At 65.3% G+C, this 24,236-nt stretch overlaps 4 protein-coding genes across 4 annotated transcripts; 3 read left to right on the top strand and 1 right to left on the bottom strand.

Moving 5' to 3' along the window:
* Nucleotides 1-1,683: 1,683 nt before the first annotated feature.
* CHLNCDRAFT_26566 (hypothetical protein) lies at nucleotides 1,684-4,620 on the top strand (the record flags this gene model as incomplete). Its single annotated transcript, XM_005844744.1, has 10 exons — nucleotides 1,684-1,871; nucleotides 2,117-2,375; nucleotides 2,482-2,579; nucleotides 2,814-2,958; nucleotides 3,085-3,188; nucleotides 3,318-3,484; nucleotides 3,586-3,752; nucleotides 3,938-4,063; nucleotides 4,259-4,357; nucleotides 4,540-4,620. The coding sequence occupies 10 exons, from the start codon at nucleotides 1,684-1,686 to the stop codon at nucleotides 4,618-4,620; spliced, it is 1,434 nt and encodes a 477-aa protein (XP_005844806.1).
* A 495-nt stretch (nucleotides 4,621-5,115) lies between these two features.
* On the top strand, nucleotides 5,116-6,000 carry CHLNCDRAFT_138709 (hypothetical protein; the record flags this gene model as incomplete). The annotated part of the gene is made up of 3 exons (XM_005844743.1): nucleotides 5,116-5,192; nucleotides 5,377-5,533; nucleotides 5,695-6,000. 3 exons carry the CDS (start codon nucleotides 5,116-5,118, stop codon nucleotides 5,998-6,000), a joined length of 540 nt encoding a protein of 179 aa, XP_005844805.1.
* A 1,193-nt stretch (nucleotides 6,001-7,193) lies between these two features.
* On the bottom strand, nucleotides 7,194-9,212 carry CHLNCDRAFT_54361 (hypothetical protein; the record flags this gene model as incomplete). The annotated part of the gene is made up of 7 exons (XM_005844664.1): nucleotides 7,194-7,355; nucleotides 7,495-7,614; nucleotides 7,736-8,019; nucleotides 8,135-8,279; nucleotides 8,407-8,569; nucleotides 8,692-8,891; nucleotides 9,042-9,212. 7 exons carry the CDS (start codon nucleotides 9,210-9,212, stop codon nucleotides 7,194-7,196), a joined length of 1,245 nt encoding a protein of 414 aa, XP_005844726.1.
* A 2,008-nt stretch (nucleotides 9,213-11,220) lies between these two features.
* On the top strand, nucleotides 11,221-22,500 carry CHLNCDRAFT_138705 (hypothetical protein; the record flags this gene model as incomplete). The annotated part of the gene is made up of 36 exons (XM_005844742.1): nucleotides 11,221-11,241; nucleotides 11,508-11,670; nucleotides 11,807-11,862; nucleotides 11,989-12,063; nucleotides 12,200-12,578; nucleotides 12,788-12,906; nucleotides 13,082-13,145; nucleotides 13,300-13,388; nucleotides 13,529-13,627; nucleotides 13,745-13,901; nucleotides 14,040-14,160; nucleotides 14,268-14,351; nucleotides 14,445-14,541; nucleotides 14,675-14,908; nucleotides 15,081-15,597; nucleotides 15,753-16,319; nucleotides 16,421-16,671; nucleotides 16,800-16,934; nucleotides 17,066-17,159; nucleotides 17,302-17,451; nucleotides 17,644-17,710; nucleotides 17,858-17,957; nucleotides 18,132-18,207; nucleotides 18,371-18,518; nucleotides 18,683-18,736; nucleotides 18,833-18,936; nucleotides 19,112-19,244; nucleotides 19,440-19,577; nucleotides 19,765-19,873; nucleotides 20,034-20,087; nucleotides 20,289-20,463; nucleotides 20,615-20,703; nucleotides 20,839-20,943; nucleotides 21,187-21,321; nucleotides 21,432-22,216; nucleotides 22,347-22,500. 36 exons carry the CDS (start codon nucleotides 11,221-11,223, stop codon nucleotides 22,498-22,500), a joined length of 5,898 nt encoding a protein of 1,965 aa, XP_005844804.1.
* Nucleotides 22,501-24,236: the final 1,736 nt, after the last annotated feature.

Here is a 24,236-nt window from a genome sequence, read left to right as displayed (position 1 = left end):
TGCGGTGAGTGGGCGGCGGCAGCGGCAGCGGCACCAGCGGTGGCTGTGCAGGGCATGCAGCTAGGGTGGCCGCCCAAGGCAGCGCATGGGAGCCCAGGCCAGCACCAGCCAGGGCCTGCACATATGCTCTCGTGTTGCTGCACCGTCAGTGCTGAGAAGCTCCCTTTTGCGCCTGCCGCTTTCCCCTGGCCTCCCCGCAGGCGCCGCCTTTGATGTGCCCATGGATCTGGGCCGGGAGATCATGGCGCGTGTGGATGAGCTGCACAAGCGCGGCGTGTCGCTGACCGTGCCCGAGAGCCTGCCGGCTGAGGAGGACCTGTACCAGATGGGGCGCTATGGCAGCCGCGGCGGCCGCGGGTGCGCACCGGGCTGGACGGCGGCGGTGTTAGGGGGAGGAGGAGCAGGGTGGGGCGTTGGAAGAGGGAAGGAGGCAGCCGCGGCTTTGAGGCGTGCTGTGTGCTCCTGGCGTTCAGGCTGCACTTGCCTGCAAGGCGTGATCCTCACCTTCCTGGCCTGCCCCCGTGCTCCTCCTGCCGCAGCGGCGACGACTCAAGCTTCTTTGAGCGCCGGCGTATGATGGGCGGCCGCGGCGGCGGTGGCGGCCGCGGCGGCGGCGGTGGCCGGTATGGCGACCGCGACGGTGGCAGGAGCTATGGCAGCCGCGAGGGGGGCAGCAGCGGGGGCTACCAGCGCCGCGAGGGCGGCAGCGGGGGCTACCAGCGCCGCGAGGGCGGCAGCGGGGGCTACCAGCGTCGCGAGGGCGGCAGCGGGGGCTACCAGCGTCGCGAGGGCGGCAGCGGGGCCTACCAGCGCCGCGAGGGCGGCAGCGGGAGCTACGAGCGCCGCGAGGGCGGCAACCGCTTTGAGCGCAGCGCTGGTAAAGGTGACAGCTCTGCAGGCCGCAGCTACAGCCGCAGCTCTGCCAGCCCCGGCTGGGACCTGGGTGGCGACACCTTCAGCGGCGGCAAGACCCAGGACAGCTGGTGAGAGATGGCCTCATACTGGCAGGGCCCAGTGCCCAGCCTGATGCTAAACGCTGACGAGAGCAAACTGAAGCACCCCCAACGAATGACGCATGTGCGCCGTGCCTCAGATAGCCCTTTTTGTGTATCTGTCGTGCACGCCGCCCCGGCACGTTGGCAGCGCCAGCAAAGTTTTAGTCTGCGCGACGCTCATTGTGGCGCGCCTCCTTCCTGCTGTACACTAATTCCCCTATCCTAAGCGCCCTGCCCTTCCCTCTCTCAGCTCTACATGCCCTCCACCCACTCTCCTTAGCTCCCGCTCTCCGCCCGCTCATTGTGGTTGTCATTTGATTCCCACGAGCCCTCGCTGTGGCTTGAACACATCCCTTCTCCTCACCGATTGTGAAAAACAGAACGACCACAATAGGTGGGACCCCTGCATGGCTGCGATAGTCCTACTAGGCTGCAGCAGGGAGGGGAGCTTCGAAAAGATAGGCAGTCTCCTGGGTTGTCTTTTGGAGCAGCAGCAGCGCAGCCGCCGCCAGCTGGACAACGCCAGCGGGCTCACAGGGGGGCTCACCAAAGGGCCGATCAGGGCCTCGATCAGTTCACCCTAACACCATCCCGGTGCTTTGGTGTTATTTTGAGCAAGCCCCCCGCCGTGCATGCGCCCTTTGCCGGTGACCAAGCCTCGCGCCCGCAGGCTCCCCAGCCCCTGACCATGCAGTGCGCATCAAGGGCCGCCACAGTGTCTGTGGCTGCCCCGGCAACACGGCAGCGCACGCAGTTGAAGCAACGGCGGCGGGTGGCAGTGCGTGGGGTGGCAGCCGAGCCAGCCACGCAGCGGCTTACCAAGGACGATCTGGTGGCATACCTGGAGTCAGGATGCAAGCCGAGGGACCAATGGAGGTGCGGGGGCAGGCGGCAGGACGGGCGCCTGTTGCGGCTAGGCTACCGGCCGCGCACCGCCGCTCAGCTTCACTCTCTTCTCTCTCTGATGCCAGTGGCGGGTTTTCTGTCGCTGACACACTGTGTACGTCCGAGGCCAAGTAGCACTCAGCCTTGCAGTGCAGCTGCCTGGGAGCGCTGACCAGCTCACCTGCCCGCCCCCTGCACTCCTGCGCCACGCGCGCCCCACCCCGCTGCGAGTGCAGGATAGGCACCGAGCACGAGAAGCTGGGGTACAACGTGGCGGACGGGCGGCGGCTGACGTATGAGCAGATTGCGGCGCTGCTGACGCGCATCGGGGAGCGCTTCAACTGGCAGCCCATCGTCGAGGAGGGGCACATCATCGGTCTGACGCAGGACGGGCAGAGCGTGACGCTGGAGCCCGGCGGCCAGTTTGAGCTGAGCGGCGCCACAGTGGACACGCTGCACAAGACATGTGCAGAGGTCAACAACCACCTGTACCAGGTGAGGCGGTACTGCTTGGTGGGGGCCTGCTGCAGCGCAGCACATGGAGGAGTGGACGATCCACACAGGCCAGCAACAAGCCTGTGCCATTGGCTTGCTGCCGCAGGTGCGGTCCATCAGCGAGGAGCTGGGCATTGCATTCCTGGGGGTGGGCTTTGACCCCAAGTGGCTGTACGAGGACGTGCCCAAGATGCCCAAGGCCAGGTGCGCAATCGCTCCGGTCCTGATGTGCCGGTCCTGGATTCAAGGGCCGGCTGCCTGTCTACTGCCCCCAATCCCGCCTCCAGCTCCCGCCCCTCATCAACCCCGCCCCCCACCCCCGCTGGTTTGGCGGCCTGCGGGGCAGACTTGTTCCCTCATGCCCGTGCCGCTAAGGGTGGCACAGGATTCCAAAGCAAATTCAGTGGTTTTGGGTTGTTCCACTGGGGCCGCTTGCAGGTATGCCATCATGCGGGAGTACATGCCCACGCGCGGCAGCCTGGGCCGCGACATGATGTTCCGCTCCTGCACCATCCAAGTCAACCTGGACTTTGAGAGCGAGGCGGACATGGTCCAGAAGATGCGCGTGGGCATGGCGCTGCAGGTGGGGGCTGGCTGGCTGGCGTGGGGCCGGAGGGCTGGCCCACAGGAGGCGCCAAGAAGCATGTTGCCGTCCCAGGCAGCAAGGGCGCTGCTCTGATGCCTGTTGCATTTTTTCCGATGCCTGCAGCCCGTGGCCACCGCGCTGTTTGCCAACTCACCCTTCAAGGAGGGCAAGCCCACGGGCTACCTTAGCTGGCGCAGCCACGTGTGGACGGACACAGACCCCGACCGGTGAGAAGCCGGCGTGGCGCCGGATGTGCCTGTTTCTTGCGGCTGCATTAGCCCGCTGCCCACTTGGCCGCTCTCTTCTGTTCACCATACGAGGTGCTGACCCGACTCCCCCTCCCATCCTATGTGCAGCTGCGGCACTCTGCCGTTTGTGTTTGAGGAAGGGTTTGGTTTTGAGCGGTACGTCGAGTATGTTCTGGATGTACCAATGTACTTTGTGTACCGCAACGGCACCTACCACGACGTGTCGGGGCAGTCCTTCCGAGACTTCATGCACGGCAAGCTGCCTGGGCTGCCAGGTGAGGCGGGTTTGACGGCTGGGGTGGATGCCTGTCTTGCTGCTCTTCTGCCTTGCTCTTCTCTCCACCTTCACCTGCCCCATGCCCCAACTCCCCCACAGGCGAGCTGCCCTCTCTCAAGGACTGGGAGACCCACCTGACCACGGTGTTCCCGGAGGTGCGGCTGAAGCGATTCCTAGAGATGCGGGGGGCGGATGGAGGGCCCTGGCGCCTCATCTGTGGCCTGCCCGCCCTCTGGGTGGGCCTCCTCTACGACCAGCAGGCACAGGTGGGCGTGTAGTGTGTGCGCATTGGGCCGGGGCACGCTGAGAGCTGGGCTGCCGCAAGTCGTGTGCCTGGCAGGCGCTTCGCTACTCGAACTGCGGCTTTTGCTGCTGTGTTGTAAGTGTGACCTCAAGGAGCTAGCAGTCACTTCATGCTGCACACCTGCTCCCAATCGCTGCTTCTATGCAGGAGGAGGCGGCGGCACTGATTGAGGACTGGACACACGAGGAGCGGGAGTATCTGCGGGACGAGGTGCCGCGCTCCGCGCTGCGCACCCCCTTCCGCGGCGGCACGGTGCAGGACCTGGCAAAGCAGGTGCGCGCGCTTGTGTTGTAATGGAAGCAGAGTTATGCAGCTGAAACAGGGGTTCTGGCGGGGTGGTACAATGGTTGGCATTGTCAGCCCCAGCAGGCGCAGGCATTGTTACCCAATGCTGCTCGCTCCCTGTCCCCAACCTTGCTGCATCTCAACCTGGGTGTGCTCATGTCTGACTGGCACCTTGGTGTGCAGGTGCTGGCCATTAGCAAGGGCGGGCTGGAGCGGCGAGGCAAGGAGGAGGCCAAGTTTTTGAAGGAGCTAGAGGCGATTGCGGAGAGCGGCGAGACGCAGGTAGGTGGCGCTGGCGGTGGGTGCTAAGAAGCTCTGTGTTCGCCACGTTAAGGCCTTCAGAAGCTGTTCTTGTCATGCGGGCATCAATTGAAACATTGCTGGAGAGGGGCGTCGGCATGCATGCCACTCGTTGGTCACAGCCATCTTGGCTGTTGTGCGCCGCGCCATGCCTGGGCCTGCAGGCGGACCAAATGTTGAGGCTGTACAATGGCGAGTGGAACCATAGCGTGGACCCCATCTACTCACCAGAGTACACCTACTGAGCTAGCCTGCCGAGGGAGAAACTGTGGAGCATGGCCCGTGACGCGCGCTAGAAGGCACTCCGCCACCGGCACTTGCTTTTGCGTGCTACTTATAGCTCCTGATTGATTGCGGAGCAGCTCAGCTCGTACATTGCATTGTTGCAACTGTGGGATGACGACTGAAAAGCGAGGGAGAAGGGGCGGTTGCATGGCGGCTGGGCGCCGCGGCGACAGGGGGTGGAAAGGCAGGGCAGAGGGGGCAGGAACGGAGGCTCTTCCCATCTTGCATGCCGATTCTGCCATAGTGCCGGCACTCACAGAGTCTCCGCATTCGAAGCCGACAAAGGTGCCCTTGCCAGCCAACCCCCAAGGGAGGCCGGGGCAGAGCTCTCGCTCGGCCCTCTGCCACAAGCCGGGCACTGCGGTTCCGCACGCCTCTGGCAGCGCCGATGAATTGGGGCCCGGGCCTCTGGCTTGCAAACCCGGGTTTTCGCTGCCTGCCCGCAGGCACACGAGATGGTCGCCATCCACGTGCTGGTGGCCGCCCTGGCGGCCCTGGTCTACCTGCTCGTCAGGCTGTGGCGTCGGCGCAGGTGCAGCGGCGCCGCCTCTGGGACGGAACACGAGCGGGCGCGCCCAGCACCCTGGCTTGCCCTTTTGAATTCAAAGCACTCATGACAGCAGCACCCATTCTGCGGCGGCATTGCCATACACACGCTACACGCTCGCACCATTCAGGCTGCACCGCTTGTCCCGTTCCCTACGCGCCTGCTGCAGGGCTGTGACACACGCCTCCTTCATCTGCTCAGTGGACAAGGGCCTGGAGGAGGGCCTGCTGTCTGGCCAGACGGCCGACCTGCCCAACGCACTCCTGATCACCGCCACCACCAAGCCCATCCCCAAGGCCGTCTCGATGGGCGACAGCCAGGCAATTGTGGCCATGCATGCTCCTGCTGGCAATCTCTGCCACCAGCGGCGGGGGAGGGGACGTTGGCAGAACCGCCTGCCAGCAGCACGCGCCCGCCGCAGCCGCCCGCACCCTGCCATGCAGAGGCTCACGCTCGCCGCCTGCGCCCTCCTGGCCCGCGCCTGCAGGACGCTGTGCGCGCCGCGCGCCTGCGCGAGGTCTTTGACCTCTTCTCCCTGCCCGTCGACCAGGTGGCCGCCTCGCTCAAGTCGCTGGGCGCCGTGGTCGCCGGCGGCAGCATGGTGCACGCCTACCTGCCCAGCCTGGGCCCCGTGGCCGCCTTCAAGGGAGACCTCGACATCTTCACCCCCTTCAACACCCTGCCCGCCTGGCAGCGCGTGCTGCTGCCCGCCGGCTACCGCCCCCGCCCCAAGTCTGGCGAGGCCGCCAAGCCCTACTCGCTCATGCTGCCTGGCGGCGGCAGCTTGGCATGAGTGGCGGCGCCACCGGGCAGTATGCCGTGCTTGGAGCTTCCGGCGAGGAGGGCCAGAGCGCCAGCGCCGCTCAGTACAAGGCCGGCCTGGCCAGGAAGGCAGGCGCTGGCAACCACAGCGCCTACAACACCCTGAAGCCCACCATCATATCTGTCCACGACTTTATGCACCCTGGCACGGGCCGGGTGGTGCAGATCATCACCATGCAGGATGCCAAGGTGAGGGAGGGAAGCCGGGAGGGCAGGCCGGGACGGAAGCGGGAGGGAGGGAAGCTGGGAGAGGAGCGAGAGCAAGGCCATCTGCGTGCCAAGCTCTGCCCACCGCATCCACGCCGCGCCCAGCACTGTTGGCCGGCTGGGCAGGGCTCGCTGTGCGCCCCACCTGCCATGCCTCGCTCCTTGTGCCTGCCAACAACATCACCATGCCCCTTACCCGCGCTGGTGCAGAACGCTGTGGATCATTTTGATTTGAGCGCTGCTGCCACGTGGTTTGATGGCGACATGCTGCGCACCAAGTACCCCGCCACCACCGACAAGGGCCAGATGTTTTGGATGCACGAAGACCCGCGGATGGGCCCTCGCCACGACAAGTAAAGCCCAACTGCACCTGTTCTGTGCTGTTTGCGCCAGCGTGAGGTCCGAACTGTGGCAACCCTCCCACAAACCCGCTCAATCAAATGCATGCACATCCCTGTCCCATGTGCCCACTGGGATTGCTGCAGGTATGTTTCCAAGGGGTTCACTCTGGTGGATCGCCCCAAGTTCCTGTGATGCACTGAGGCTGCCTGCCCTGCGGTCACCTGCTGCTGGCCCGAGGGCGCCAGGCTCTGAAAATGCCACTTCAGTACACTTCATTCCAGCCCGAAGGCCCGCTATACATGTACATGAAAATCATGCATGCGCCAGTGTCCGCGGCCGAAAACATGCCGCCACCTGTGACTTGAGGCACACCGGCTCGGGCCCCAGTAGGGATCTGCCAAGCACACCATTTACAGCTCCCAAATGATGTAAAGTAATGGAAGGCTACTTTGGGTGAGGTGTCAGCGGGAGTCGAGCTCGGTCTGCACTGGCTCTAGATCAATAGCTCTCTGGCCCCCCTGCTGCAGCGCCGCATTGTGGAGGCGGTCGGGCACCCCATCCTGTCGTACATTAGAACAATTGTAGCGCTCGAGCTGGGGTAGCTTACAGGGCAGCTCACAGCAGGGCCTCTGGGGGCATCAGATACATGTTGCACATGCCTGGGCCCGCCCCGTCCATGCGGATCTTGATGCGTCCGGCCGCCCCCCAAGAGGGCCCACGCGAGTTCTGGACCAGCCAGTACGGCACGGGGGCTTTGGTGTTGTAGCCAACAATGGCCTGCGGCGAAGGAGGAGGAGGGCATGGAGGCAGGGGTAAGGGCAGAACAAGGCGGTACGAGGCAGCTCACGTTGATGATGGCACAACAACAGCCTCCAACAGCTGGCCCGCCACGCCGTACGGCAGCGCAGCCACTCACCATGACATGATCTAACTGACAATTGCAGACCTTGGGAGCGGCCAGCACTCCGCCGGCGTAATCGCGGAAGGCCTCGTTCGATGCACAAGCGGCAAACGCCACAGGGGCTCGGGCTACGGCCTGCAGCAGGTGACGGCACCAGCAGGGTGAGTGGCGTGTGAACACATAGCGCAGTACCCAGCACAGCCCAGCACAGCCCACAGCGCAGAACCAGCAGTCCCCAACCCACGCAGCCACCCACCGCGATGAGGGCCGTGACGTTTGTGGAGGCGGGGATGGAGCGGCTTCCAGGTGCCCTGGGGGGGCGGATGCGCCGCGCGCTGGGCACCTTGCTCACCAGCCCTCGCTGGCAGCGCTGCGGGGCGCAGTCCTTGTAGGGATAGGTGCGCTCCGGCACCGAGCCCATTTGGTAGGAGATATCAAAAGCATACTTCATGGAGCGGGTGCCGGCGCAGGAGGCCGCCGGGCCGGTGCAGTCTGCAAGGCACGGCGGGGCTGGATGCTTTGCCACCACCCGCTGGCTGCCTGCATTGATGCATGCAGGGCCCCAGGAGGCAGGTGCATGCGAAAGGCTGCCGGACCGGGCCAATGGTTTTGCGCCAAGGGGGCCCCGCAGGCACATTTGGCTACGCTCCCTCACCTGTCAGCTGCTGCACCGACACCCGGGCTGCCTTCACGGTGGTGGAGGCCTTCTTGTTGTTGCGGATAGCCCATGCAGACTCGATCACCACTGCTGCGGCGTGTGCCCAGCAGTCTAGCTCCTCCTGGCGCCGCACAGCCGGCACCTGCAGCGCTCCTCGCGGCGGGCGGTGACCAAGGCAGCGAGGCAGGCGGCACCTGGGACAAGGGGAAGTGCCGCCCGCTGACAGAAGGTGCTGCCAGGTGGCAGCGCAGGCACAACTCCCACCGTACCTTGCCAGCTGCCACCCAGTCGACCTTGCGGGGCAGGCGCCCAAGCTTCAGGCTGGCAACGTTGACCGGGGTGGTGCGCCCTGTGGCGGCGGCCGCCAGCACCATTGCGTCTGGCTCTGGGTTGAAGCCTCCATCGAACTCTTCGTCGAACTCGGCATAGGTGCTGGCAAGACATGGTGGGGGGTGGTGTATGGAGGAGGGCTGACTTCAGCCCAGCAGGCTATGCAACTGGTTGGCCCCAAGAGCTAAACAACGGTCTCAATCTCCTCCAATGCACCCACCCACCGGTCTGCATAGAAGTTCATCTCCGACCAGTAGCTGAAGTCAGCCAGGTTCTCGCTCACTACCTGCTTCAATCGATCCAGCCATAATATAAACCGATCGCTCCGCTGCAAGCGGAACATCGGCGGGTACACCTTGCCCCATGCCTTCGCCCAGCCGTCAAACCGAAGGCGCAGCTCGGCCAGCCCCTCAGGAGTGTCTTTCTGGAAGAGAGGAACAGGCAAGGGGGGCTGCCCGCGTGAGCGTCTGGAAGAGAGGAGGAGGCAAGGGGGGCTGCCCGCGTGAGCGGGGAAAGGGGTCCCGCCACCACCCGCCGCCGCCGTGGCTGCCCACCCATCCTCGTCCAGTCGCACCTTTTCAAGCAGCGCCGCCATCTCTCTATTCCACTGATCTGCCCGCTTTAGCGAGTGGAGGTCCCAAGCCACTCGTTTAGAGTAGTCGGAGTAGTCTGGCTCGGGCTTTGGCTCGGGCTGCTGCCCCGCCGCCAGCGGCAACAGGAACAGGGACAGCAGCAGAAGCTTCATCTCAATTGACTATAGATGCGCAGATGGAAGCGATCTGGAGGGGCCGCAAGGCACTCGGCAACAGTACGGAGAGTTGCTGGCGTCGAGGGGCTTATTCTACAGTCCACATATGGACTGGAGCAAGCATGCAGCACAGGCTTTCTGTACAATGGAATGCAGCATGCAAAGCAGGCCGGCTGACTGTGGCAGTGTGGAGGCTGGCAAACTGGAATGCATATTGTGATGTAGAGCTGGGAAAAGCAACGGCAATGGCAATACAAGCTGGTGTTGCGGAGGCAGGATTGGGTCATGACCATATGTGACTGGCAGAGCGGCGGTGGCGGCGCGCCCCTTTATGCGGGGCGGTACCATGTATGGTGAGGCCTCCCTATACACGGGTGTATTCAAGGATGTGCACGTGCTTTTTCTCGGTGACCTTCAACCAAACCCACCGCTCGAGGGTTTCTGAGGCGGGGCGGCGGCGGCCCCTCTGCCCACCTGTGGCCGCACCCGCCCCATCAGCAGCCGCCCCGCACAGAGGCTGTGTGGCCTGCCCCTGGGTTGTTGGCTGGGCGCACCCTGTTGATGGGCCTCAAAATTGATTCTCCCTGATCAAAAGCACTGCTCCAGTGTAATGTGCGCGGCCGCCACCATGCGGCACCTGCATGAGAAGCCTTCTCAGGAGGGCAAAGCCCACACTCCCAGTTAGAGCTCTCTTCAATCTGCATTCATACTAGCAAACTGGCGTTGAACCTGTCGAGTGCTGCTGCATGAACGCTGCTGTCGCCAACCTTGGAAGGGCAGCCCTTGGAGCACTGCCCTGTTGCCGTGTTTGCTGAGTGCAGCAAGAACCCTGACGGCCGCAGCGGCCAGGACCTGGGCACAAGCCGGTAGTAGCAGGTATGCGACAGGGCGTGGCGCACTCCGCCCTGTCGCCGCCGGTTGCACGTTACCGTGATTGAAACACACTCAAACCCTGCCCGCCTCAATTTGCAAGCCGATTAGGATTGCACGCCTCAATCGGCGTGCAATTGTCATGCAGAAAGGCTGCGCCATCGGAGAAAGGCTGCGCCATGCCGGCAATCTGCTGGGCCTTCCTGCTCCCAGGAGCTGCGCTGGCGACCGCCGGCGCCGCGATGACGCACGCTGTGGTCATCGCCTGCATTTTGGCAGCCCTACGCGAGGCGCAGCACGCCCCCAGCTCCAGGCTCAGGCGCTTGTGGCGGTTTCTGGACCTGTTTTTCTGGTTTGCCGTGTTCTTCCTCCTTCCCGTCATCGGACCCTGCCTCCTGGCCCTGCTCTCCGTGCTGCTGGGCCGTCACGATCCAGATATCAAAGGCATGCTGGCAACTGTCGCCGCGTCTTTCGTTTACAGCTCCTGCTATGCTGCCTGCCTTGGCGGCGGCGTGTTCCTGCTGGTGTGGGGTGCACGCAAACCTGAATGCTCTGGGGTAAACGCTGCCGGGCCCCTCATGTGTGGAGTCGCGGGCGGCGGTGTCCTTCTTACACTCGCCCTCCTCTTTTGTTGGCTGCTGCGTGTGTTTCGGCTGGCGATTCCCCCACCTGTGCGGAACAGCCTGGGTCCCATCCTGGCCGCTGCGGAATGTCAGGTGGCCAAGCTGCTGGCCATATCTGTGGATGATGATGGCGCTGCTTCTGTTGCCAGCAGCTCCGTTGTGAGCGTCATTGTGTAAAGAGACACTTGAGCAGCACGTCGGGACTAGATGGCCAGCCCAGCCGCTTTGGACCCGCCCCTCCACCGGCGTGCTCGACCTGCTGCCATGCATCTGTTACACGCCTGGGCATAATGAATCGGCCCCAGCTTCAAATGGGCTGCAGGGCAGCCAGGCTCAGTTCCAATCCTTGACGGCTGGCAAACCACTGCCGCCTCCGCCTTCCCACAGCGCAGCACGCCGCCGCCAGCTGGCTCGCCGCAGTCTGCGTCCCTCTCTCACTCCTTTTGATCGTCTTGCAGGTTACTGTGGGAGTGCCCTCGCGTCGGCGCGGCACGGCGGTGCCATTGGGTGTGATGACCACTGCCGATCAGGAGGTAGAGGGCCTCAGTAGGGTCCTCACGAGGCTGGGACTCACAGAAGATGACCGGCTGGAGCAGGCAAGGAGCGCCGGCTGAAACGAGGCCCGCCGCTGCCGCCGCCCTGAACCGCCACCTTCCGGCGTCTGCTGTTGCTGGCCGGCAGCACAAGGAACGCATGCGCTATGATGGCTGCATGCTGCATGCCTCGTCGCACTGACCCATAGAGTTGCCGCACCCTGCTCGCGCCAATCCGCCGCCGCTGCCAACCCCGCGGCCCGCAGGTGCTCTCCAAGCTGCTGCCAATCGTCATTGGCAAGCTGGGGGCGGGCGCCAGCCCCGCGGTGCAGAAGAAAGTGCTGGAGATCCTGTCGCACTGCAACAAGCGCACCCGGTCGCTGCCCGCACTGAGGCTGCCGCTGCGCGAGCTTGCAGTGCTGTATGCAGGTGCGTTGTGGCGGTGGTGGAATGGGTTGTGAGAAGGCCTGCGGCTTTGTGGGCAGAATGGGAGCCTCCTCCCATCCTTCCGCCACCACCTGCCATCCAGCTGGCTGCTCTGTTCCCTCCTGCTGCTCCCTTGCAGCCCCCGGCACTGGGCCCATGGCCCGCAATTTTGCCATTGTTTACCTTGAGCAGGCGGTGGCACGGGCGCCCCCTGCAGACCGCTTTGCAGAGGCAAGTTGGCTGTGCGTTCCGCAGCTTCCCACCCATCCAGCCTGCATCATCCTGCTCCTGACTTGTCGTCCCACCCCTGGCTTGCTGCAGCTGCCTGCGCTGTTGAACGGCATCAGCAGCTGCCCGCAGCAGCACCAAGACATGCTGCTGCGCATGGCGGCGCAGGTGTGAAAGCTGGTTGTGCTTGCCCGGCATGGTCCCCCTCGACATTTTGGTTTGTTTGGTGCGAGGCAAAGTGTGTGATGAAGGAGGGCCTTGAGTTCTGACTTCCTCCTGCTCCTCCTGCCTGCTTTCGGTGCAGTGCTGGGAGCACATGGCAGTCACCGGCAACAGCTTTGCCCGCGGCAGCGAGAAGGATTTCGCAGCAGCCTACCCCTTTCTGCAGCAGCCCTCACCGTCCGAAGCGGGGCCAGCCGAGGCAGGCCGCGGCAGCGGCACCGCCGCCGCTGACAGGAGGCTGGTCCTGCGCTTTGCGCTGCTGCTCATGCTGTACCAGCCCACCTCAGCCAAGGGACCTGCCAACCCGCTGGCAGCAGCGCAGGCGGCAGCGGGTGGTGGGGGCAGCAGCAATGGGCCTCAGCCGATGGATGTGGATGCTGCCGCAGCAGCCGTGGCGGGGCTGCCGCCCGGCATGAGCCGCCAGGACGTGGCTGCGGTGGAGGGCAAGGCAGCGCCCACAGGTGTGGGCTGTACGCCTTGCACCGTGTGCAGCAGGCACTGCACGTTTCTGCGTTCGCTCGCCCTTTCAAGCTTCGAGTCGGGCACCAGGGTGGCTTGTGAGAGCGCGCCTCTGGGTGGTGGCTCGCACCACATCCACTGTGTGCTCCTTCGCGTTGGTGCTGTGCCTCATCTGCTCGCTGGTTGATGTGCTGCCGCGTCGCTGTTCCAGGGGAGGTACTGGTTCGCCAGAAGCTGGGCTTCCTCAACTTCTCGGCGGCTGCCGGCATGGACCCGACAGAGGTGCTGCAAGTCTACCTGGCAGCCGCCTGCGACCCCAATGAGCAGGTGGTACTGCTGCACTGCTACTGTACCGCGCTAGCGATGCAGGCTACCCATGTTCTGTGCGATTTTATCTCCACTTCTGATTCTGCTCTTGATTCTGCATGCAGCTTACCGCATCTGGCCAATTGTGTTGATGCCAAAAGCACACCCATGCCCCCGTTCCGCCCCTGCCCTGTGCCAGGTGTCCCGTCGTGGCGATGAGCTACTGAAGAAGCGGTGCGGCATCGACGCTCACAAGCCGACAGGTGAGACTAACTGCGTTCCCTGGCCTGGCAGCTGATGCTGCGCTGTAGGCACACGGCGTGCAATATAGCTGCCACTGCCGCACCTTTTTGGCACGTTCTTGGCTTCAGCACGCTGCTACCATAACTTGTATGCCCTATGGCCTTTTGAGTGCAGTGAACCTGGAGGCTGACAGTGTGGTGGAGCCGCTGTTTGAGCTCTTTCATGGTACCGCCGATGACGCTGCCCTGCCAGAACAGGCAAGTGTGGCTGCTGCCTGCTGTGTGGGGACGCATTCTCATCCAAGTCCCGAGGATCCCAACTCCGAGGATCCCATTGACGAGTCCTCCTTTCCCTCGATGTCCCTCGACATCCCATGCGCGATCCCCGCGCTGGCTGCGTGCAGGAGCGCCGCCCACCCGCAGGCGTGGCGCTGCGTGCCCGCCTGCTCTCCATCTTCTGCAAGAGCGTCGCCGCTGCCAGCTGCTTCCCCCACTCCCTCACGGTGAATGCCGCAGGCGCCCCCCCCTTCCCCCCCAAGCTTTCCACCTGCAAGGTCCTGCAACGAAAGCCTGCCTGAACAATCCCCAAGCTGAGTTTCTGTTGCAGAACCTCCCTGCAGACGGTCACGGTGTGCCTGTACGGCCGGCAGACCACGCCGCGCCTGCGCCAGCTGGGCATGGAGTTTGCTGTGTGGGTGTTCAAGCACGCGGCGCCGCAGCAGCTGGCGCCGGCAGCAGCATCGATACTGGACAGCCTCCTCCAGCTGCTGGACGACGGTAGGCGTCCTTCTGCTGCTCAAGGGACGTTATGAGCGCCGCTGCTAATCTGGCTTGTTTTCATAGCTGGTTTGCAGGCCTGGAGGCAGCCAGGCTGCAACCGCTGCTGCTGCATCCCGCTGCTGCCTGCGCTTGCAGGCAGCACACGAAGTGGCGACAGCACGGCACTCACGCTGCGTGGCTTCACCTATCAGGCAGTGGGCCAGCTGGCACAGCGCCAGCCTCAGGCCTTTGCCGGCAGGACCGACATTGCAGCCAGGTGTGCAACGGGGGCTTTTCACGAGGGTTTCCACCTCTGGCTGGCACTTGGTACTCGCTTTCAGTTCCAGCTGTGGCAAGCCCGCCTGGTGCCTGCTGCCGCCGCAGGTTCTTTGCCGCCCTGGCCACAGAGCCGCCTGGAGTGCGGGCGGCGGTGCAGGAGGCGACGGCCAGCCTGGCATCTGCGTTCAGGTGCGCAGTACCCACTGCTTTCTTCAAACATGCCAACAGCCCACTCGCAATCCGACTCTCACAGCCCTGGGTGCCTGCTCGCTCGCTGTGCAGGGACGCCAAGGGCGAGACGGCGGCTGCGCTGCAGCAGCTGCTGCTCGAGTCTGTGGGGCAGCAGCAGCCAGAGGCGGTCCGCATGGCGGCACTGCAGGTGAGGCGGCCCCAGCTGCTGGTGGCCAACAGGCGCAGACGGTGGTCAAGACAGGGAGGGTTCAGGCCCCATCGGTGCCCGCTGACCCTGTCCCATGCCGCCGCTGCTCCATCCCCAACCCGCTATGCTGCAGTGGGCCATCAAGCTGTTCCCATTCGCCCACATCCCTGCACGCTACCTGTGCATCCTCGCGGCAGCCGACCCTCGCTTCCAGATTGCCGAGGCAGCGGCCGAGGGCCTGCACCCTCTCAAGTTTGCTAGCGGCGGCGCCAGCGGCGGCAGCACCGCCAGCAGCAGGAGCGGTGGCGGCGCCAGCCTCCCTGCCTATCCAGATTTCGCCGGGGTGCTGCAGTACCTGCAGCAGCAGGTGCCCGCACTGGGGCGGCGGCCTGCCGAGGGCAGTTCGCTGGCCCTGCCTCAAAGGGTGAGGTCAAGCAGCTGTCAGGGACGTGGGCCCCGATGCTGCTTTCCTATGCGCACGTATGCCGCTTCGCTGCTCTCCTGTCGCGCTGAGCCCCTGTTGCCGCTGCCGCCTGCAGGCCTTCCTGGCCGCCATTTCTTTCCTAGAATCCTGCCGGCGCCAGGCGGCAGGCACCACCGCCGCTGGCAGCAGCGGCGGCATGGCTCCCGATTCGGCAGCCAGCTACCTGCTGCTGCTGGAGAATGCTCTGCTGGCGGCAGCCCCCAGCGAGCTGCACGCCGCAGCGCTGGGCGCCATGCTGGCGGTGGCAGCGGCGCAGCAGGGCGCCTTTGCGGCTGCCTTTGCCGCCGATGCCCCTCGCCAGCAGCTGCTGCTGCACCTGTTGGGCCACGTGGATGCTGGAGCCCGGCAGGCTGCGGCGCAGCTGCTGGGAATGCTGGTGCCGCACTTGGGAGCGCCCCCCAAGGGCCCAGCCGCGCAGCAGCCCGGCCAGGAGGTGCCCAGCCAGGGCGGCAGCCCAACGGCGCGTGTGTCGGCGCTGTGCGATGCGCTGCTGAGCACGCTGCGCGTGGGCGGCGCCGACGGCGCCAAGCACGCCAAGCAGGAGCAGGTGGAGGGGGCGGCGGCGGGCGCGGGTTACGTGGCGGCGCACCTCCTCAAAGGCAAGTCGGAGAGCCTCTTACCATCGCTGCTGCAACCAACAGCGTACCAGCTGCCTCGCTGCTGGCTGCTGGCAGGCATGTTTGTTGTTTCTCTCACTGCCCCCGCTGTGGTCCCCCCCTGTTTGCAGGCACACCTCCAGTGCCGCAGGAACTGCTGCTGTCGCTGCTGCAGCAGCTGCGCCAACTGCTGCAGGCCCCCGCGGCCGCCGCTCCCGCGGCGGCCTCCACCACCGCTGGCACCAGCGGCTTGCGCGCAGGCGCTGCCCTGGCGCTGGCCCTCGCCGGCCTGCCGCTGGCGGCAGCTGGCACCAGCGAGGGCACAGAGCCAGCCAGGCTGCTGCTGCCTGCCCTGCCACACGCCGCTGGGGCGGCTGCCGAGACTGCCACACTGCTAGCAGACAAGGACCCTAAGATTGCCAAGAAGGCCGCAGCAGCTCTGGGATACCTCTGCTGGGCTCATGCCGCAGCCCCGGTGGCAGCCACGGCTCCCGCTGGCTCACCCCCAGGCGGCGATGTCGACAAGGAGGCAGCAGATGCCACCGCCTCTGCTGCCGCTGACAGCAGCAGCAGCGCCGGCGGTTCCGCTGTTGGCAGCCTGCTGGAGCCGTCTGTGTCAGCGCTGCTGGCGCTGAGGACCAGCAAGAATGAGGAGGTCTTGTTCGCGGCGGGGGAGGCGCTCTGTTTCTGCTTTGGAGGTAAGCATTTCTTGCTGTTGCTGCTGGTGATGGGGTTGGCTGCTAGGAGCGTGTCTCTGACAGCTGCTGCTTGCGCTCTTTGTCACCTCGTCGTGTTGCAGGCGTGCAAGTCACTCCTGACGACATCCTGCATACTCCTTTCACCTCGCTGGCAGCAGCCTGGAAACAGCAACAACAGCCAGGGCAGGGGCGGGCGGCACAAGATCAAGCCCAGCCCTCAGCTATGGAGGTGGAGGGAGATGGCGCGACCGCGGGCGGTGACGCGCCAGGCACCAGTGTGGCGCTGGCGGCCGCGCAGCAGCAGATTCTGGGCGCTGTGATGGATGAGTGCTTGCTCAACTCGCGTGTGGAGGTGCGTCCATGACCATGCACCTCTGCTTCGACCTGCTGCTCCTCTGCGCTCCTTGCATGGTGCGCAGCAGCCAGCAGCGCCCCCGGCAACACAGTATATCGTACTTGCCTGTTCCTCCCTGCCCGCAGGTCCGGTGCGCGGGCGCCGTGTGGCTGGTGTCTCTGCTGCTGTACTGCGGGCGCCACCCGCGCCTGCTGCCGCTGCTGCCAGATGTGCAGCAGGCGCTCAGCTCGCTGCTGGGCGACCAGAACGAGCTCACGCAGGTGGGGTTAGGCTGGAGGGGGGCTGGGAACGTGTCGGTGGCAGTGTGCCCGTTGAAGTGTTTGCTTACTCAAAGTGCTTTCTTGCTCGGCCGCTTCCCAGCACCACACCCCATGCTCTTCCCTCCCCACAGGAGATGGCAAGCCGTGGGCTGGCTGCTGTGTACGACATGGCTGGTGAGGGCACCCGCAAGGCCCTGCTCGACTCCCTAATTGGCACGCTCAGCGGTATGTGTATGGATGGGTGCGAAAGTGTGTGGTCGGCAGGAGGCGGAGAACCTGGCTGGCTGGATGACAGCGGCGCCGCTGTGGCCCTCTTTACCGTGCCCAGCACGCTTCCTCCTCCGCTGTGTCCCCGAACCACCTGTAGGCGCGCCCCAGAAGCGGCGGGCGGTGAAGCTGAGCAAGGACAGCGAGCTGTTTGAGGCGGGGCAGCTGGGTTCGGTGCCCGGGGGCGGCACGCTGACCACCTACAAAGAGCTGTGCTCTCTGGCCACCGAGCTGGGGCAGCCAGACCTGGGTGAGTGGGCCGTGATGGGCTGGCTGGGCTCGCTGGTGGGGAAGGCTAGTCCATTCATCAGCGTGCACCAGGGCTGGCAGCAGCAGCGTGCCTGGGCACAAGCATGGAGCTTAGCAGCTGGGACAGGCGTGCATTGTCCCTAAGACTGAACGCTGCCTGTCCCCGGCTATGAACGGCCTGCCCGCCCTGCAGTGTACCGCTTCATGGAGCTGGCAAACCACCAGGCGGCGGTGAACAGCAGCCGCGGCGCAGCTTTCGGGTGAGGCAATTCATGCTGAGCTGTGCCTGATTGTAACGGCCCATGCCGCCGACATCTCTGGCTTGCCATCCACAAATCACGCCCGGCCGACGCCCACACCTGCTCCCCGACCCTCTACCCTCTGCCTCAACCCTTGCCCCTGTGCAGCTTTGCCTCCATCGCCAAGCTGGCAGGCGAGCAGCTGGGCCCCCACATCGTGCGCATCATCCCGCGCCTCTACCGATACCTGTACGACCCCAATGGCAAGGTGCGAGCCCAGCAGGACCATTCCGGGGATACTCCAGAGCATACTGCCATAACCCCCGAGTATCCTGACACCATCGCCTGCACGGGCAGCGACAGCTGAGCGCCCGCTGGGCCCGCCCTGCGCCCGCCCCGCTCTGGCCAACCTTCCCCTGCACTACCCTTTCTGCACCAGCAGGTGCGGGACGCCATGTCCCACATCTGGCACGCGCTGCTGGATGACCCCAAGGCCTCTGTCACCCAGAACTTTGATGGTGGGTGAACGAGCGGTGGCATCATTAACAATGGGGGCAGACTGCAGGTTGTCGGGGCATGTCGAGTGGTTGGACTGGCGTGTTGACACAGGGCATGTGGCATTGCTATACTGCTTCCCAGCCTCATCCTCGATCCTGTCCCCTGCCCCCCTGCCCCCTGCAGCCATCATGCGTGCCCTGCTTGTGGATCTGGGCGGCGGGCAGTGGCGGGTGCGGGAGGCGGCGGCGCTTGCCATGGGAGACCTGCTGCAGGGGCGGCGCTGGGGCGAGCTGCAGCCGCACTTTGAGCAGCTGTGGGTAATGACCCTGAGGTGAGGCAGGGCAGGGGTGTGCAGGGGGACAGGGGCAGAGTCGGGCCAGGGCGTGGTGCGTGCCAACAAGCAGCTGTGTTTGCAGACAAGTAGGCAGCTGGCGCTGGTTCTTGCTCGCTGAGCTGCTCCCTGCCCAGCCGTTTGCTCTGCTATGCTGTGCGCAGGGTGATGGATGACATCAAGGAGAGCGTGAGGCAGGCAGGCATTGCGCTGGCCAGGTGGGCCACACTCTGTTACCGCTGCTTCTTCCTGCTGCAAGCATCCTGTCTTCAAACATGCTGAGGGATGATGGTGAATCCACACGTTGGCTGCAGGAGCGTGCGAGGCTTGACGCTGCGGCTGGCAGATGTGGAGCTGACGCCGGCTGGCGAAGGCCGGCAGGCGGTGGGCGTCGCGCTGCCCCTCATGCTGGAGACAGGTGAGGCTGGATGGGAGGCCGACTGGCAGCCCGCCCGCTCTGAAAACCACTCGCTGCTGGTGCCTGGCAGGCATGCCCGGCCTGGGCCTTCCCACTGCCTGCTCCACCAGCCACTCTGCGCTCACGTGGGCTGCCGCCTCTGCCCGCTTGCCTCCCTGCCTCCCGGAACTTGCAGGGCTGCCCTCCACCGTGCCTGAGGTCCAGGCGCTGGCCCTGGACACCACCTGCAAGCTGGCGGCGGCGGCGGGGCCCGAGCTGCTGCGCCCGCACATGCCGCTGCTGGTGCCGGCCATGCTGGAGAGCCTCAGGTGGGCGCCTGGGGGCAGGGAGGAGAAAGGGGGTTGCGGAGCAGGTTGGCAGCATGGCCCAAGGGTTGGCATGCAATGCCTTGCTGCCAGTTGCATCAGTCTCGTCAGTTGCATCAGTCTCGCCCCGAATAGTTCCCCAATGTGCCCCCCCAAAAACTCACACCCACACCACCACCACACCGGCCTGCCCCGCAGCGGCCTGGAGGACAGCCGGCTCAACTACATCGAGCAGCATGCGGAGCGGCTGGGGCTGGATGCGGGGCGGCTGGAGGGGGCGCGTGTGGCGGCAGCGCAGGGCGGCCCTGCTGGAGAGACGCTGGATCTGTGCGCCAGGTGGGCTGGCCAGCAGCGGGGACGGTTTCAGCGGCCGTGGTCCGTGGTTCAGCACGATTGAGGACGTGCCTTGCGGCGGGCTTGTCTGGGCTTGCTGGCCCCATGTACGGCTGTCAACCAGTCACCAAGGCATGCCCAGCCAAAGTGCTGCCCCCCGCCCGCCCCCTTCCTGCTGTTTGCCTGGCAGGTATGCTGACGTGGCGACCATGGCTGAGCTGGCGCCTCGGCTGGGGGCGCTGGTGCGGCGTGGAGTGGGGCTCAACACCCGCGCCGGCGCAGGCCGCTTCATCACGCAGGTAGGGCGCTGCTGCCGGCGCCAAGCAGCAGGGAAGGCTGTCAAGCAGCCGAGTTGAATGGCTGCCTGGCCAGGCACGGCGGCTGCGCCCTGCTTGCCAATCAATGCTGCCCCCAAACCTACACGCTCACCATACCACCAGCACCTCTCCCCGCTCGCAGGTCACCCGGCGCCTGGGCGGCGACATGCAGCCGCTGGCCTCCCAGCTCATAAAGGTGGGTTTAGGGTGGCTGTCTGCGCTGTGATGCGGACGTGCATGGGCGGCTGTCTGCGCTGTGGCTGCCCTGCGCTGGTGGCTGCCCTGTGTTGCCTGGCTGTTGTTGCGCAACCGTGGCTGGTGTTTGTCCTGCGCTGCCCATGCGTAACGCCCCACGGAACCATCCAGCTTGCCCCTACTCCACAACCGTGCGTTGCAGGCCCTGACCGAGGCCTGCCGCTCAGACCGCAGCCCCGCCGTGCGCAAGGCCTATGCCGCCGCGGCAGCGCTGCTCTGCCGACACGCCCCGACCGCCCGCGTCAACCGCTTTGTGACGGATGCGCTGGCTAGCTTGGCAGCGGAGGGCGCCGACAGGGACGATCGATACGTGGCAGGTAAGCGGCCCGCTGAACCATCTGCGGCACAAGAGGGCCTGGCAGCAGCACGGAGATGACGCGGGCAACCTGCTTCTGTTTTGTATTTATCTGCTTGCTACCGTGCCACACACGCTTGCCTCCTTCTCTGCGCTCGTTTCCGACGCTGCAGGTCTGCTGCTGCGGGAGCTGGGCCACGAGTCCTCTGATGTGCTGGAGGCGCATGCCGGCGAGGTAGCGCCCCCGGCCTACATGGCTCAGGTGCTGACCGCCCCTCTGGCCAAACGCTGGCGACGCACCCATGGGTGCCTTGGTGGCGCAAAGATCAAATCATCACCGCCGCAGCAGAAAGCTTACGTATCCGGCGTGGTCCTGCCTGCCCCCTTGCCTGCGCAGTTTGATGAGGAAGCTGACGTGGCGGCAGTGTGGCGCGAGGTGTGGGAGGAAAGCACGGCGTCCGCGGGCGCAGGCCTGCGCCTGCACATGACAGAGGTTGTGAAGGTGAGGCGGCAGTACGTGCTCGCTGAACCAGGCGAGGGCACGATGGCAGCAGGCAATCATTGCCTCAACTCGAGCAGCAGTTTCCAGGACGAGTGACCGAGCCAGCCAGGGTCGGGCGCTCGCCCTGCCGAGCCAGCTGCAATTCCTTGTGTGCGTCACAAGTGCAATGATCGACCCAGTGGCTCACGCGGCTGTTGGCCTTGCCCTGTCCTGCCTGCCTGTCCCTTCCCCCCCGCCCTGCAGCTCGTGACGTCCGGCCTGCAGTCGGGGCAGTGGAGCCGCAAGAAGGCGGCGGCGGCGGCGGCGGCCCAGATCTGCAAGGCTGGCGCGGATGCGCTGGTGCCGCACGCGCCCGCGCTGCTGGATGCTCTGCTGAAGGTTGGGACAGCTGCTGGCTGCTGCTGCTGGGGAGGGTGGAAGGATGGATTGCAACTTTTCTCGCGTGTTGGTGTTGATGTGTTCCTCCCGGCTGCTTTCCTGGCGAGCAGGAGCTGCCCGGGCGCATCTGGGAGGGCAAGGAGGTGGTGCTGGGTGCGACGGGCGCGCTGAGCGCGGCGTGCGCCGCCTCGCTGGCGCCGCCCCAGCGCCGCCGCGTGGTGGCGGCGCTGCTGGAGGCGGCGGGCAAGAAGCGGGCAGCGTACCGCAAGGAAGCCCTGGTGCAGCTGGAGGTGGTGCTGCTGGCGTTTGGTGGCGGCGGTGCGGATGGGGCAGCCAGTGGCAGCAGCGTGGCTGGTGGCGGCAGCGGTGTAGTGGCTGGCGGGAGCGGGGCGGCTGGGGAGGCTGAGGGTGCGGCAGAGGCGGGAGAATTTTACCCCATGGTAGCGCCGCTTATGCTGGAGCTGGCAGGCAGCTACGTGGAAGCTGCCCAAGGCGGCGGTGCCATGGAGACCGATCAGCAGCACCAGGGGCAGCAGCAGGGGGAGGCGCACCCTGGCAAGGCGGTGCCGGTGGCGCAGGTGGCCGCCTGCCTGGGGGCCGCCTTTGCCACGGCAGGCCCTGCCACGGCGCAGGCGCATGCGGATGCGGCTGTGGCATCGCTGGCGGCGCTGCTGTGCGCCGCCGGCAAGGCGGCAGACCAGATGGCGGCGGTGGCGGCGGGGTGCCGCGTGGCGGAGCATGCGGCGCGCATCTCGGCGGCGGCGCCTGGAGCAGCGCGGCAGGCCACGGTGCTGGTGCCGCAGCAGGAGGGCGTGGCAGCGCTGCTGCAGGCTGCGCTGCGGCTGGCGGAGGAGGGCAAAGTGGCGCAGCTGCGGGAGCAGTGCTACAAGCTCAGGTGAGGAGCGGGCGGGGGCTGCTAGGGAACAGACGGCGGCGGTCAAGGGTTGTGCCTTTCTCCTCTTGCAAGCAACGCTCTGCATTGACACGCTTGTGCCCCCTGCTGTGCTCGCCTGCCTGCCCTCCAGCGAGCTGCTGCTGGAGCAGCTGTGGAGGGCGCTGCCGGAGGCTGAGCGGGTGGCGGTGCTGTCGCGGCTGGGCACGGCAGAGGGGCGGGAGAAGCTGCCGGCCATCAAGGCGCAGGCCAGTCACCTGGCCGCCAAGCTGCGGCAGCTTGCATGAAGTGCATGAAATCGAGCACATGCGCTTTTGTTCACTTGAAGGTGCGGGAATGTAATGAATGACAATATAGGGCTGCATGGGAAAGAATTCTTACTTCGAAGGAATCTACTCAATGTGTTCAAGTGCTGACAGTTTTATACTGTTGTTTGTGAGTCTACTGCGGACCTTCAGCCTGCACACAGCATCAGATTGGCAAGACTCAGTGACTGGCAGCAAACAGGCAGGCATCCAGCCAGTCAGCGCAACCGCAACTAGGGCAGGGTGAACACTGCTGGCACCTGGCAAGCCATCCGTAATTGGTCCCAGTGCGCATTCCGCCATCTGACGCGGTAACTTTCTCCTTCCAGGCTGGCACCCGTGAGCCAAAGCTGGGCCACCACTCCTGCAGCGGGGGCGGGGAAGAGCTCGGGCGGCGCTTGGTGTGCTGCCCCACCTCGGCGGCTCATCCCCATTGCGCTTGTTTCTGTGTAAATACCAGCCCACCTACGCCCACCCCAGCGACTGCCACCAGCGAGCGCCCCAGGGTTGGCATCAGCCAGCTGCCCATGGTGACTGTCACCCGCGGTTGAGGCCGAACTGCTCGGCGAGGGGATAAAAATATCTTCGCAGAATAACTCGAAAGAAGGTACCGACAGAGAGTTTATTTATTAGTTGCCTGCGGTGAAGTCTGACGTGAGCTGAGCAGCGCATGCGCAGCAGGATGTAGAACCGCCCTCCCGATGTTATGCATGATCGCAGAGGGTTTCAGCGACCCAGCCCTTGGACAGCCGGCCCGACTGCTGACAGGAGAGCGCCAGCTGTGGCGGCGCCAGCGGCCACGGCGCCCGCAAGTGCCGCAATAGTGGCAGCTTGGGAACTGCCACAGAGGGCAATGCGGGAGGGTACTGTTACAGTCGGTTCAAGATTTAGGGAGACGCAATGCCGCTCCCGAACTCCAACAGCAGGCAACGCGCTTTATTTTTGCTGGGGACGGGGAACCAGGTGTCAGCGGTGCCAAGCGGGTGCAGGCTGCCCTGATGCTGCCTTGCGGCACACAAGAGGCAAGCGCAGCTGATGGGTTTGACCCTGTGGTGTCAAGCATGGGGCAAAACACAACGCCGCTACGGGGGCAAAGCCTCCAACAGGCGGCACCAGCGGCATCGGGGCCTTCACTTCGGCAGTGGTGCCGCCAGGTCACTGACCGATTCGGTCTGCTCCTCTGCGGCGTCCAACACCGTCAGCTCACAAACCGACTCAGTGTCCTCTGCGGCTCCTCGACAGGGACAGGCAAGGGCGGCGCCGCGGCGGGGAGCGGGAGCAGAGCGAGGGGGCCAGGCAGACGCAGGCCGAGTCCAACATGAGACGTGTTGAAGGGGCCAAGCCCCCACAAGGCCAGAAGCGCTGGCGTCCTCGGGTGGACGCGGTGGAGGGAGTGGCGGGAGAGCGGCGGTGGGGATGGGAGCGGCGGGAGGCAGAGTGGCGACGCGGGTGGCGGCATGGGGTAACTGTTCTGGCACGATCTAGTTCTGCTCGCGGCAGGGCTGGCCAGCAGGAAAAAAGGAAAAGGCCAACAGCTCGCTGGCCCTACGCCTCCCACACATCTGGGCAGGATGTAAGGCCGTGCCTGCGACTCCTGGCAGCCTTTGGCTGCTGCCGCAACGAGCTGAGGTGCCGGGGCGGGAGCCAGGGCGGGAGTGGTAGCGGGCGAGCCCGCCGTGTCGCTGGTGCTCCACAGCAGTGCCAGGACGACGGCGCAC

The sequence above is a fragment of the Chlorella variabilis genome (genome assembly GCF_000147415.1).
Source record: "Chlorella variabilis unplaced genomic scaffold CHLNCscaffold_21, whole genome shotgun sequence".
Classification (NCBI taxonomy): Eukaryota; Viridiplantae; Chlorophyta; class Trebouxiophyceae; order Chlorellales; family Chlorellaceae; genus Chlorella; species Chlorella variabilis.
This window is presented reverse-complemented; position numbering and strand designations above follow the sequence as displayed.